At 32.3% G+C, this 13721-nt stretch overlaps 1 protein-coding gene across 1 annotated transcript; it reads left to right on the top strand.

Moving 5' to 3' along the window:
- The first annotated feature begins 119 nt into the window (after positions 1–119).
- Positions 120–7227, top strand: Stip1 (Stress-induced phosphoprotein 1). Its single transcript, XM_090101433.1, has 7 exons — positions 120–329; positions 398–847; positions 1104–1569; positions 2489–2689; positions 3694–3890; positions 4273–4398; positions 5412–7227. Exons 1-7 carry the CDS (start codon positions 321–323, stop codon positions 5589–5591), a joined length of 1629 nt encoding a protein of 542 aa, XP_089957559.1. The 5' UTR covers positions 120–320; the 3' UTR covers positions 5592–7227.
- Positions 7228–13721: the final 6494 nt, after the last annotated feature.

Genomic DNA, 13721 nt, shown 5'->3' with positions numbered 1-13721 from the left:
ACTACAGACATTATAATGTTAATTTATCTGTTTCCGTGACAATTAATATTCTGTTTCGTTTACAGATTATTCAAAAATAAATTTCTTTTTAACATGAAAATATATTGCCATACTAAAATATTATGTAAAATTCGCCAAAAGCGAGAATTTTCTCGAATTTGAAGTGTCAGTGTTCATTCGTTAATTTATACTATTTCTAGATCTCTGAAGAGCGCGACGAACAAAGAGTGTTAATCGCGAATTCTATACAATAAGTGATACTTACGTTAAATAAGTGCGATTACGTTACTTTTTATTTGCAAGTTAATTTTTGTATAATCATGGAACAGGTAAGGTTATGCCGACTGTATGTTTTTTGCATGTAATCGGCATTGTAATTAATAAAACATTGTTTTAGGTCAATCAGTTGAAAGAAAAAGGTAATGCGGCATTAGCCTCTGGCAATTTCGATGAGGCGGTTAAGTGTTATACAGAAGGTATAAACTTAGATCCCAAAAACCACGTTTTATTCAGTAATAGATCAGCTGCCTATGCAAAGGCCGGTAATTATTCTGCAGCGTTGGAGGACGCAAACAAATGCGTGTCGTTGAACCCTTCATGGAGCAAAGGTTACTCCAGAAAAGGCAGTGCTTTAGCTTACTTAGGCATGCATAAAGAAGCTATTGAAGCTTATGAAAAGGGCCTAGAACTTGAACCAAATAATCAGCAATTGGCTGCTGGATTAGCAGAAGTAAAGAAACAAGCAGAAGAAGCAAATTTAAGAACAGAACAAATATTGGAAAAGCTAAGGGCAAACCCACAGACTAGGGAATGGCTGAACGATCCGGAATATATGAATATGGTCAAGGTAATGTTTCTTTGTTAACAGGAATTAAGTGTTCTATTATCAATATTTAATTGTGGTTAAATTTAAACAAAAATTTTAAATTTGCAGTAATTATTTATTAAAAATTTGCAAAATTGTAATCATGTGTCTCATAATTCATCATACTGTCATAATTTCTAGTTAGAATAGTTTACCACAGTAAATATTTAAACTTTGTTGCTGATGACTCATGATTTAAAAATATATAAATATATCATAGTTATTTTTGTTTTTGTAGAAATTGGGCTCTGGGTTAGACCCTTACGATTTCGCATCACTAGACATGAAAATGGATGACAAGCGTCTCTTAACAACAATAAGTGTGATGTTGGGAGCGAATCTCGGATCACCGATGGACGTAGACCCACCAGCTCCGGAACCGAAACCCGGCCCGCCACCAAAGAAAGAGGAACCACCTAAACCAAAAACAGAAGACTTACCTGAGCATCGCAGACTCGCCCTGCAAGAGAAAGAGTTAGGCAACGAATATTATAAGAAGAAGGAGTTTGATTGTGCTATCCATCATTACAATAAGGCCATAGAACATGACCCTACAGACATAACATTCCTAACAAACTTAGCCGCAGTATATTTTGAACAGAAAGAGTATGAGAAGTGTATTAAGGAATGCGAGAAAGCTATAGAAATAGGTAGAGAGAATAGAGCCGACTTCAAATTAATCGCCAAGGCGTTTACTAGAATTGGTGAGTATTTTGTACAAGTATTTCTCTGGTTTTTGAAGATACATATGTTGCATGATTTAAAATACATTTAAGGGTGTGATGCCTATTTTTACAATTATAGGAGTAAATTTTTAAATAATGCTACAGTACACAGAGAATGGTTGTTTATGTTTAAATCAAATTTCACTAATGTCATCAGTTTTACTTTGAATAAATTTGTAAAAATTTCAATATTTTAAAATACATCCAAAATTATACAAAAGTATTTACTTGATTTTTATGATAAAGCATAATACATAATCAAAATGTATTTTGCAGAAACAGAACAATGAATTCATAAATTAACCAAGTGAGTTGTACAACGTACACAATGGGATATTTAAAAATTAAACTTAGGTATCACAATAGTTGTAATAAATTAAAATCATGATATTAATTTATTATCTTTATAAGATACAACATTGACACATTTTATTTTGCTATTTATTGATCTTTTGTTGTTTTAATTTTATTTGATTCAATTCAGTTTGTGGCCCCCTGCCTTACAATGTATTCTCAAAATAACAAACATAGTTAATCTTAAACTTAAATATTCATTTATTATTCATCATAAAGTGTCCCACAATATTGCAATGACACTAAAACCAGGGAAATAAGGAGCCTTGTAAGAAATAAGATTGTTCATATATCAAAGCTTTGACAAGTATATTGTTATTATACTATGCAATTAGATTTTACATTAATAACATTTAAATGCTGTTTAAATGAGTAATTTTTGTATAGAAATGAAAAAAATCGATCACAAGGCGGTATTCGAACTCGCGTCTTTTTACCAATCTGCGGCAAGAGCTAGAAATTTTTGAAATTTCTCAATAAAATTTCAAATAAATGCCCTATAGGAACACTTATACAAATTGGAATCTCACAATCGCCGTTCCAGGTAACGCATACAAAAAGATGGAGCAATGGAAGCTAGCGAAGACATACTATGAGAAGTCAATGTCCGAGCATCGTACTCCCGAAATAAAGACGCTCCTTAGTGAGGTGGACAAGAGAATAGCGGTAGAGGAGAAAAAGGCGTATGTGGATCCGGTGAAGGCGGAACAAGAGAAGGAGCTAGGGAACGAGTATTTCAAGAAAGGTGAGATTTTTTTTTATATCATGTAAATTTTTTTTATAGTGAAACTTCTTTCGGGGCGATGAGAGTAAAATTTCGAGGTCGCGTCATGGCAATACCGTCACGTCATGGAGTAAGGTGACAGTTTGGTATCTTTGAATCTTGCAAAATAAGTTTCACTTCTGATACGTGTGCTTGGCACACACACTGGTGAATAGGCACATGATTTTTTTTTAAATAATGACTATTTATTCTGATGATTCCAATGTGTTTCTAAAATGAGTTTAGTTGAATAATATGTTTGATTTTTGAGTTTGTACCGTTCTAAAAATAATAAGCTTTATAACCAGTACTTCACAAATTGATGATAATTAAGTTATAACAATGTATCTGTATAAGGACCTAGATAAGAATAGTAAATAGTTATTAATTATTATTATTTGAACCTCTGTGATAACATACAATGTTATTTAATTTTGTGTAACAAATGTATATCAAGTACAAATATGATATGAATATTAAATAATAGAGAAATTATTGTGTCTTATATAGCTATCAATATAGATTACAAATTCTTAACTGTAACTAGCTTTCCGCTCGAGACTTCGCGCGCTTTGTCTAAAACCTAATAAATTATATACTAAAACCTTATTCGTGAACCACTCTATCTTATTAAAAGAATATCCCAATTTAATCTGTTGTGTAATTTTTTTTAAAGATATAAGTATACACAGAAGGCGAAATGCGACTTTGTTTTAAACGATGTTGTGATAATTTATTATTAACACGTTTTTATTAGCTTCATCTGTATGTTTGTATACAACCGACATGTTTGTATGTAATCGTCTTCTTTACGATTTGATTTTTAGATTTAATTGAAACTTTGTCCACTTATCAAGGATTGGTGACAATACAATCATTTCATGAGTTTAAGCTTGTCTTATAGTTTCTATTAAATCTATATTATTACATTTTATTTTATACTATGATAGTGTTGAAATAAGTGTAACAATTACAATATATTACAGGCGACTACAGCACAGCCATGAAACATTACTCCGAAGCCATCAAGCGCAACCCAGATGATGCCAAATTGTACTCAAACCGAGCGGCCTGCTACACAAAGCTAGCGGCCTTCGATCTAGGGCTTAAGGACTGCGATCAGTGCTGCAAGCTTGACCCCAAGTTTATTAAGGGCTGGATCCGAAAGGGGAAGATTTTGCAGGTGCGTTTATTTCTTTATGTATGTTAAGTTGGGTGTTGGTTTAATTATATGCTTTATCTTAATGTATAAACTAGTTAATTATATTGAATAAAAGTTTTTTTTCCAATTTGTAATATAAAGAAATAAATCTAACTAAAAAATTATATTCAATAAAAGTTTTTTTCCAATTTTTAATATAAAGAAATAAATCTAACTGAAAAATTATATTAAATAAAAGTTTTTTTCCAATTTGTAATATAAAGAAATAAATCATGTTTAGAATCCGTTAAAAGCCTTTAGTTTTTGAAAATTCTCATAAATTGAGAATATTTTCTTAGCCTTTATTTCTCTATTGAGCTTTTTAAATTATTTTCTTCATCTAAACTTACACATAAATTCGCAGGGTATGCAACAACACGCTAAAGCACTGAACGCCTACCAGAAGGCCCTAGAATTGGACCCTAGCAATGCAGAGGCCCTCGAGGGTTACCGCGCTTGTTCTACACAACTTAATTCTAATCCTGAAGAGGTAAGTAGTATAAGTATTTAATTTTATTTATTTACTAGCTTCCGCCCACGACTTTGTACGTGCATCCCCGTTTTTCCCCGTTCCCGCAAGAATTTCGGGAAATCCTTTCTTAGCGGATGCCTACGTCCTAACATCTACCTACATGCCAAATTTCAGCCCGATACGTTCAGTGGTTTGGGCTGTGCGTTGATAGATCACTATATCAGTCACCTTTGAGTTTTATATATATATAGATTCATACTTTATTGCTCTGAAATAACTAGGAACTTAATCTAATTATAAATTAAAACAAATGGCGGTCTTATCGCTAAATAACGATTTCTTCCAGACAACCAGACATACGGAAGGAAGTTAGTTTGAAGAGAGGAATAGGGCAGAGCATAATATAATTTTGTAGTATTCAAATGCTTAAATACCAGAAAATATTTAAGTTTACGACATTTGTTGAAGTTTTTTTCCTTGTACCAGTGAAGGACAACATTGCGAAAGCGACGTGTCGCAATATTTTCCTTCACTGGTTAAAACAGGTTATAATCTATAATATAAAAATGAATCGCAAAATGTGTTGGTAAGCGCATAACTCGAAAACGGGTGGATCGATTTCGATAATTCTTTTTTTATTATATTCCTTGAAGTACCAGGATGGTTCTTATGTAGAGAAAACATAAATATGTACCACGGGCGAAGCCGGGGCGGACCGCTAGTGTGAAATAGATATGAACAGTGGTAACTGTTCATATCCGTTTCCCATTTTCACTGTTCAATTCACTATCCAATTTTTCATTACAATTTATTAACATTTTCTATAAAAACTAAAAAAAAAACACTTATAAAAACAATGTTTTTAAAACATATCCTGCATTGAAATAGGTAACTCGACGGAAGGTGGCAGTTGCCGTCCATGAAAATACTCAACATTAACAATTCACGTCGATTTTAACAAATATACCTGTTTAAATATATCTCTATTTACATAGACACACAAACATATTAATAACATAACAATCTCTCAGGTCCGCAAGCGAGCCATGTCGGACCCAGAGGTCCAACAGATCCTCCGTGACCCAGCGATGAGGTGCATCCTGGAGCAAATGCAACAAGACCCTCATGCGTTGCAGGATCATCTGAAAAACCCAGACATTGCTGCCAAGATCCACAAGCTTCTGGAATCTGGTCTCATCGCTATACATTAAACATGAAGATAGAAAAGCGAGAAGCTTGAAGTGGTTTCTAAATAAAAATAGCTAAATATACAAGTTACATTTCAATAGTGTTTTCAAGTTTGTGGCAGTGAGTTTATAAGTAATTACAGAAAAATGTGTTGGAAAATGGTAAATTTTGTGCTTTGAGTTGTGTCCAAATGTGCATGTGCAATAGGTGTGTTTTGTCTGTATACAATCGAGTATATGTAATTTTTTACCCGCATTAAGATGTAGTTGGTGATCTCATATAAGTTCTATTTCAACTAAAAACTCATTCTGGAAGCCATTTTGAAGTGGAAAACTATATGAATTTGCAAACAAATATATCAATTATGCAATTTTTATTTATTGCTTTTTTTTTTAACTACCCTCAAGTTATTTTATTAACTCACTGCCATAAATGTATACATGGATCGGGGCTGATTTGTGCTTCATATAGTCATTGGTTATATTATCTGTGCTATTACAATAAATATTATGAGCACTGTTGTTTTTATTGTTGCATATGGCTTGAATTTTATATAGCAGTGCCCAAAATGTATGTTAGATGTTTCATATTATAAACTGAGTAATAAATTTATTTTTATTGATTGGCTTGGTATTTTTAGTTTTGTCATGAAATCGTCGTTTTGAACACTGAAAAGATATTATATCTGAAAAAAAAAAGGCTTCAAACTGTTCAATTAATTTGAAGTCATTTCTGATTACACAATTTACATGGAATTTTCTAGAATGTTTTCCATGATTTTGTGCTTATTATATCAATATAATAACATTAAAAAAACTTATGTAGTTTAATCCTCAAACAATTACTCATAATTTCCTTAAAAATCAATTCATAAATGAATTTTTTACTCCGCTTATAAATATAATGCAATTTGTATGTGATGTGTTCTCTATAAAATGCTTGCAGTGGTTATTTTTATATGTAATTAAATAATAGATAAATAGATAGATTGGTGTGATCAGTACTTAAAGAGTTGAACCAAATCGGTCCCGGAATATCTCAAACATATTATATTTACCGCCCCTACTTACTGTTTATGTATTGTATATGTTTTGCCTTTCACTTATATGCTATTTCACATAGAAGACAATGAAATAAACAATAAAACATTAAATAGGTTTTTATACATAAGGGGCATTTTGGGTGCAAGAATTTAAATTTTTGATCTGTTACATACATATTTGGTTTTTGTAAATTATTATTGGGCTCATAATAGTTTAGTCTATGTTTACTGAAGCCCTGACATATCCTATATTCGTTAAATGCTAAAATCTGATTGGTTGAAAATAAAAAAACATCTTTTTGATGAACAATGATTGGTTAACTAATTTTTACTCTATAACCAATGGCTTCACAATTTGTCTATGTAACAACGAAATAGGCTTATTTGTGATAATAACATGAATATACTCTAAATAAATATGTGATTTGCTTCAAAATTAAGAATAAAAATGTATTCCTCTTGCTCCAATACCATTCCAATGTATGCTTCACAAAATATAATGTCACAGTCCATTTATGGGCATATTTTATGCGATTTAAGATAATTCAGTGTTTATTTTTAAAACAACGCGAGTATGTTGCAATTTTGTAATTTATTCAATAAAGATTATGTAGGCAGCTTTTGTTTTATTTGACTACTAGCTTTCCGCCCGCGGCTTCGCCCGCATTTCCCGAGAAAAACCCGTATAGTTCCCGTTTCGTGGATTTCCGGGATAAAAATCATGTGTTAATCCAAGTTACACTCTATATGTGTGCTAAATTTAATTGTAATCGGTTCAGTAGTATTTGCGTGAAAGAGTAACAAAAACACACACATCCTCACAAACTTTCGCATTTATAATATTAGTAGGATGAATTCTTCAATACATTTTTAGAGTACCTACTATCTATAATAAATACCTATAAAATATTTTTAATCTCATAAATTTACCTATGTATTTATTGAATGTTATGTTTGAAGGTACAAAGCAAGCTTTAAGTACAAAGTTAAAAGAGATAATAATTATATTATTATCATATCTATAAAATATTATAATGTTGTTATGTTAACAGGTCGTTGATCTTTTCAGACTATTTATATTTTCTTTTTTAAACCGAGTTTATTTATAATAATAATAATTATAATGACAAAGATAAAAATATTGTAGTTACCATTTTAAAATATCGATTAATCCTACTACTAAGATTTTTTTCTATTAAGAATGTATAATTTCTTTTTAATATCTTCTCGGTTTTCAGACAAATGTTCTCTAGGCCTTTTGAAGGATAAATAAGGCCTCCGTGTGTTTTGTAAATTGTAAGCTATTAAGGATTTTGAGTAAATTTGAGTCTCCACGCAATAATGACTCACAGACTGAACATTTTAAATTTCGAGATAATTTCCTCGCTACAAACCCTGCAATATATGTGACAACAGACTCAGCATATTTTGAGATGTTACTATTGAGACAGTCTAAATATTCATCGGATAACTCGCTGTCGTCCTCTTCAACCTCTACAAACGATTTTTTTTCTGTGAGATCATTAAAGGTTTGTATATCGGTAAGTACACCAGGATGAAACTTTCAAGTACAGTCAAAGTTCCCTATTCGCGTTTCCTTCATTCGCGGTTTCACTATTCGCGGGTGGAAAAAATGCGACCTAATTTCTATATTCGCGGCCCAAAATTCTTTATTCGCGAAGCGAATCGGTACATCGGTATTCGGTACATACATATATGTATTTACCTAAATAAAAATCAATTGTTATCCTTAGAAAACGCCTGCACTACAACTACGAATTTATGATGTTGACTAAAAAACGAGATAAAAGTGCTAAGCCATTGCCTAAACCTGAAGATAATACCTAATTAAATGGTAATTAATAATAATGTATGGTCAAAAATTTCAATATAACTGATTTCTTTATGTATTTGCTTCCTTATTTCGTCACCTAGGAACGTATCCCCTATAACCCCATACAAATTACCATTCCATATTCACGGTTTCTCTATTCGCGGCACATTTACGGAACCTATTGCCCGCGAATAAAGAACTTTTACTGTACTAACTTCTTAAACAATTGTAAAGCACTTTTCATATCGACGATTAGGTCGATAAAACCGATCTTCCTCTGAGACTCTTAATGTACGGATGTACTTTTCAGCTTTTTCAAAAAGCGCTTCCACAAGTCTATAGTTATTAATGCAAATAGCTTTTTCCACACTGGAGGTCTCACTGAATAGCTGTTCAGCACATCAAATAAATTGTTCAAAATCCTGACAAAAAATATGGTCCCGTCACAATCTTCGAAACCTGCGATTTCTAACTCTTTGCCGCAATACTCAAGTGCGTCGGCAACTGACACGCTAAGCAACTGCGTTGCTGAACGGACCTTCATTTTTTGTTTATTGAAAAACACATGCGCTTTCATGACTTTAGTGGCCAGATGAAGCCTTCGCTCTCCTGCAATTCATCAAGTTTACTAACAAATTGTAATTAATTTTTGCTCCAAACGAGTCAAACAAAACTTTTTTGTCTCCAAATGTGTTTCGAACTAATTTGAGCGCATGACAAGGGTCAATAATGGCATATATTTTATGATCCTCGAAACAAAAGAAGGTCTCATTCATTTGCATGAGATTTCATCCCAAATATTGATACATGGAAAAATTCGATGCAGGCCCATCAAACATCACGCCGATGACATTAACACCAACCTCAAAACATTTGTGTAAACATGATAGCAACAGACCTGCTTTTTGTTCACCGCTTAAACTAGTGATGAGAAAATATGCTATGGACAGTTTCCATTTTCCATTTACACAGTTAAGTAGAAATACAAAACTTTGGCTTGCCACTTCAGTACCTACTGTCACTATCGACGTCAGACCCGATGTTTACTCGACCATGATACTGCTTTGACTGTGGATCCCATATAAGTGATTTTCTGATAGACATTTCATCTATGACGGGCTCTTTAGTTGCCTTAACCTTGGCTTCACATTTTGGTACCACTTTCTTAGTGTACGTGGATGCGGAAGACGGGAATCATACGTTCTTCGGATGTAGTCGTAAGCCTTTGGCGAATAAAAATGTATGGTCAGAGCAAACTTTCTAATTTCTTCTGAGTACTGTTTTGGCAAAGGCAATCCTTTATATTTTAAAATCTGCTGTAATAATATGGATGTCTCCATATTTATTAAATTCTTCTCCTTCAATTCAATAATGATATTTTTAAAGGTTTCAATTTTCAATTTTTGTTGACGGACCACTTCATGTAAACATTTAATTTTCTTTTTCTGTTTCTCCACTGTTTCTTTTAATTTTTTTAATTCTTTGAGTGCTGAAGCCTAAAACATTAAAGAAATTTTAATTATTGATAAAAGTTCTCATAATTATACGCATGAATCTCAGCATGAATGACTAAGACTATGAAAAAGTTACGTATTGAAGTTTCCTTTTTTTAAACAAGAATTATTTCATATAGGTTTTCTATTAAAGAACTGCTCTTACCAATTCAAGATCCTTGGCATCTTGTGGATCTGGATAACCTGAGCATGATGGTTGATCAGTAGTATTTGACATGTCAATTAAGGCAAATTGAGATGGATGGTCTGCCTGAAAGAGATAAAAATGTTACTTATAACATTGGATATGGTCCCAAGTAATAATAAATAGATTGCTACAGAAACATGGACTCCATGTTTGGTAAATTGTAAAACTTTTAGTATTTTTTTTTATTAAAAGAATTTATTGAACAAACATAGTGTATTATACTTATGGATAGTGTAGCTTTCCAACAACGAAAGAATTTAAAAATTGGACCAGTAGTTTTGAGGTCTTTTTGTGCATACAAAATCAATCTTTCCATTTTACAATATTAAGTACAGAAAAAGATCTTAATAATGTAGGTAATATATTAAAATTAAAAAAAATTTATGAGTGTACTAGAGTACACACGTAAGAAGTGAAACTTCTTTATGATCTTAAAAATTTCACGAGTATGGCGTAACGCAAAAATGTCACGCGTACGGCGTAACGCAAAAATGTCACGCGTACGACGTAACGCAAAAATGTCACGCGTACGGCGTAAGTCGTAACGCAAAAATGTCACGCGTACGGCGTAACGCAAAAATGTTACACTAAATTTTTGTCCAACCCCGATAAAAAAGTTTCACTTCAAAAATAACTCAGTAGGTTTTAAGTACTAGTCATCACAGCACTTGTCTCATGACACTCTAGTCTCTAGAGCATATCAGTCAAAAAAGATATTGTGAAGCATATAGCAATTAGATTAATCGGTCAACAGTAAGGGGGTAAAATTTCAATAACTACCTTGGACCTAAAAAAAACAAACAGGATGAGCTAAATAAAGTCTATACTATAATAATATTATAAAGCTGAAGAGTTTATTTGTTTGTTTGAATGCGCTAGTCTAGGGAACTACTGGTCCGATTTGAAAAATTATTTCGGTGTTAGATAGCTCATTCATCGAGGAAGGCTATAGGATATATATCACCACGCTTCGACTAACAGGATTGGAGCCACGGGGGTGAAACGGAGCAGCTAGTTGTTTAATAAAAAGATTGATGAATTATTTACCTTTGCTAATACTGTTGGGATAGCATCATCTCTCAATCTAACGATGTTTAAAGTCTTATTAAATGCGCTCTCTTCAAAGTGCAAGGAGCACACATGAATGATTTTAGTTCCTGGCCGGATATTTTCAATGCCAATCTTTTCCAACCACGCCTTTCGCCGGGATTCGTTAGTTGGTAAACTAAAACGAGAAAATATACAACAATATATAACTTCGCACGTAATTAATAATTTATCGATATAAAGGTGTTTATGCTAAAATTGTACGACACTAGCACTCTGTTTGTGTTTTTGATGCAAATGAAATAATGAGAATATAGCGGGTTTCTACAGCTCATAATAACTTACTACTCGACCAAGCCAACTAGACCCTTTTCAACTGTGACGTCACCCGCCCATGTCTCGGGTACAGATAGCAAAAAAAAAATATTAATAATATCACTGTTCGCTCTCCGCTATGAATAGTCTTATTTTTCCCCATTTCGAGGGCTGTCTATGAATAACAACACAGTAAAAACTTAAACAATTAACAACGAAAAACTTAACAGTCAACAACAAGCTTTAACGATTAATAATAAAAAGTACAGAAATAACTAGCGATGCGAAACGTACGAATGCGTCGATGCTGCGAACCGTACTAAGGCGAACGCGGTACCTGAGGCGGTAAGCGGGCGGGGAGGCCGCATTCCACCCGAGCGTCTAGTTGGCTTGGTCGAGTAGTAGATGATTAAATGTAAAATGATTAAAAGATTTCTATACACTTGATTGATATTAAATACACTCTAATATATGCAACAATTTAACGAAATGTTAGTGTGTTAGCCACTTACCGGTGAAAGGTTAGATTCGGCCTTTTTTTGCTTTGGCATAGGCCACAACCTACTATAGAACACTTCATGGTACCTATTATTATTTTCAATTATACTTATTACACTCGCTTATGGTCGAAAAACACTGGAAAATCATAAAAATTTCACAATGACATCTTCCCACATGTAAACAAAACCGTAAAATAAGATGGCGTCCGTGGCAGCAAATACATCGATGCCAATGAAGAGGGCGCTAATAAAAAGAGTGTAGATGCTTTTTCTAAGGTAAAACCACTGTTGTAAGGAAGAGATGGGTATATTATTATTATTTCCGCGTCAAATTGAACAATTACTGAGATTGAGATTGACATTGACAAATGACAGATGAAACCTGACATAACTTTGTTGATTTTAGTTGAAGTGAACAGTTCCACAAAATTAGCAAAAATAATGAATTACATAGTGATTACAATAAGTTGCCAGTGGGTCGACACTTAGAACATCGTTTTGGTTAGGATTCCATTATCAAGCAATTTTAAACTTCATTCAATTGACATAGAGTTCAAATTATTTTGTACTTTTCCAAGACCTAAGGGCGAGTCTGGCATGCCAACATTTAGAAAAAATAAAAATATTTCTAATGTTGGCCTCTCCGATGTAATCATATATTGTAAGATTTAATATTTTAGTTTTAATTATTTATTATTATTTCTTCTTTTTTTTTAAACCTTATTTTTGTACATTTTAATTTTAAGCTAGTACATTAATTATAAATTATTTCTTTCTTTCTTCGATTTCTTGTCAATGGTTAAGACTTAAGCATAGACAACGTCTTGATGTTGATTCGTTGTTTGTTAATTTGAATTCAAAATGGCGTTTTATTTTGTTTTGGTGGAAGTTAAACAAAATTTGTTCTTCAAAATCGTAGATTTTGTTATTTACTCAGTTAATCAAAGTGTACATTGAATTTGTTAATTTGTAGTATTTCTGCCAAAAGTGAAAAAAGAAGAAAAAGTGTTATGTGTAAACAATGTTAAAATCTTTGTGTGTACTTAATAATTATTTGATTTATGACTTAATATTTGCATTAAGTACCCAATGACTGTTCTATAAGGAAGATAAAACATAATAATTACATAACAATTTATGAGAAAACTTCTCTATTACGTCATGTTCTGGCTGTAGAATCAATTGGAGAGATATTATTATGTCCAAAGAAAACAACGGCTTCTTCATATACAATTCCAATATGGCGATCCGAACGGCAACGATATATTATTGGTACCGAAATTTAGAACGAGATTTTAAAATAGAAATCCCGCAAAATGTTTCAAGGAAAAGTATAAAATGTGAATCAACTGTATTCACATAATATTTAAGCCGTTAACCGAATTAAGTCCCACATGCCTAAATAAAGATATTATTCAGCAAAATTCAAAATATGGAATTAACCATTTTTGCCTATTATAGTGAGTTTTAATATTATATAAAAATGTTATTATATAATTATAAATATTACCTATATTATAATAAACTTATTGATCTACATTGTTGGTGTTTTATTTTTAATTTCCTATAAATTTGAATAAGGATGAGAACTAGTAGTGATGTTACCCAGCATCGAAAATTTTATCGATATCGATATGAAGTTTTATCGATAATATGCACTCAAAAAGACATCACTAGCACGTCAACTTTTAAATGTTGGCAGCAATGTGTGTCA

The sequence above is a fragment of the Colias eurytheme genome, chromosome 4, assembly GCF_061535395.1.
Source record: "Colias eurytheme isolate Ceu_HAF_F1 chromosome 4, ilColEury1 Martin Lab GWU primary, whole genome shotgun sequence".
NCBI classification, from domain to species: Eukaryota; Metazoa; Arthropoda; class Insecta; order Lepidoptera; family Pieridae; genus Colias; species Colias eurytheme.
The sequence above is the reverse complement of the archived record's forward strand: the minus strand, read 5'-3'. Positions and strand labels throughout refer to the sequence as shown.

Coding starts and splice junctions, on each gene's coding strand:
- Stip1 (XM_090101433.1), top strand. Junction 1,570..2,488: donor CAAGGCGTTTACTAGAATTG/GTGAGTATTTTG, acceptor TCGCCGTTCCAG/GTAACGCATACAAAAAGATG. Junction 2,690..3,693: donor GAACGAGTATTTCAAGAAAG/GTGAGATTTTTT, acceptor AATATATTACAG/GCGACTACAGCACAGCCATG.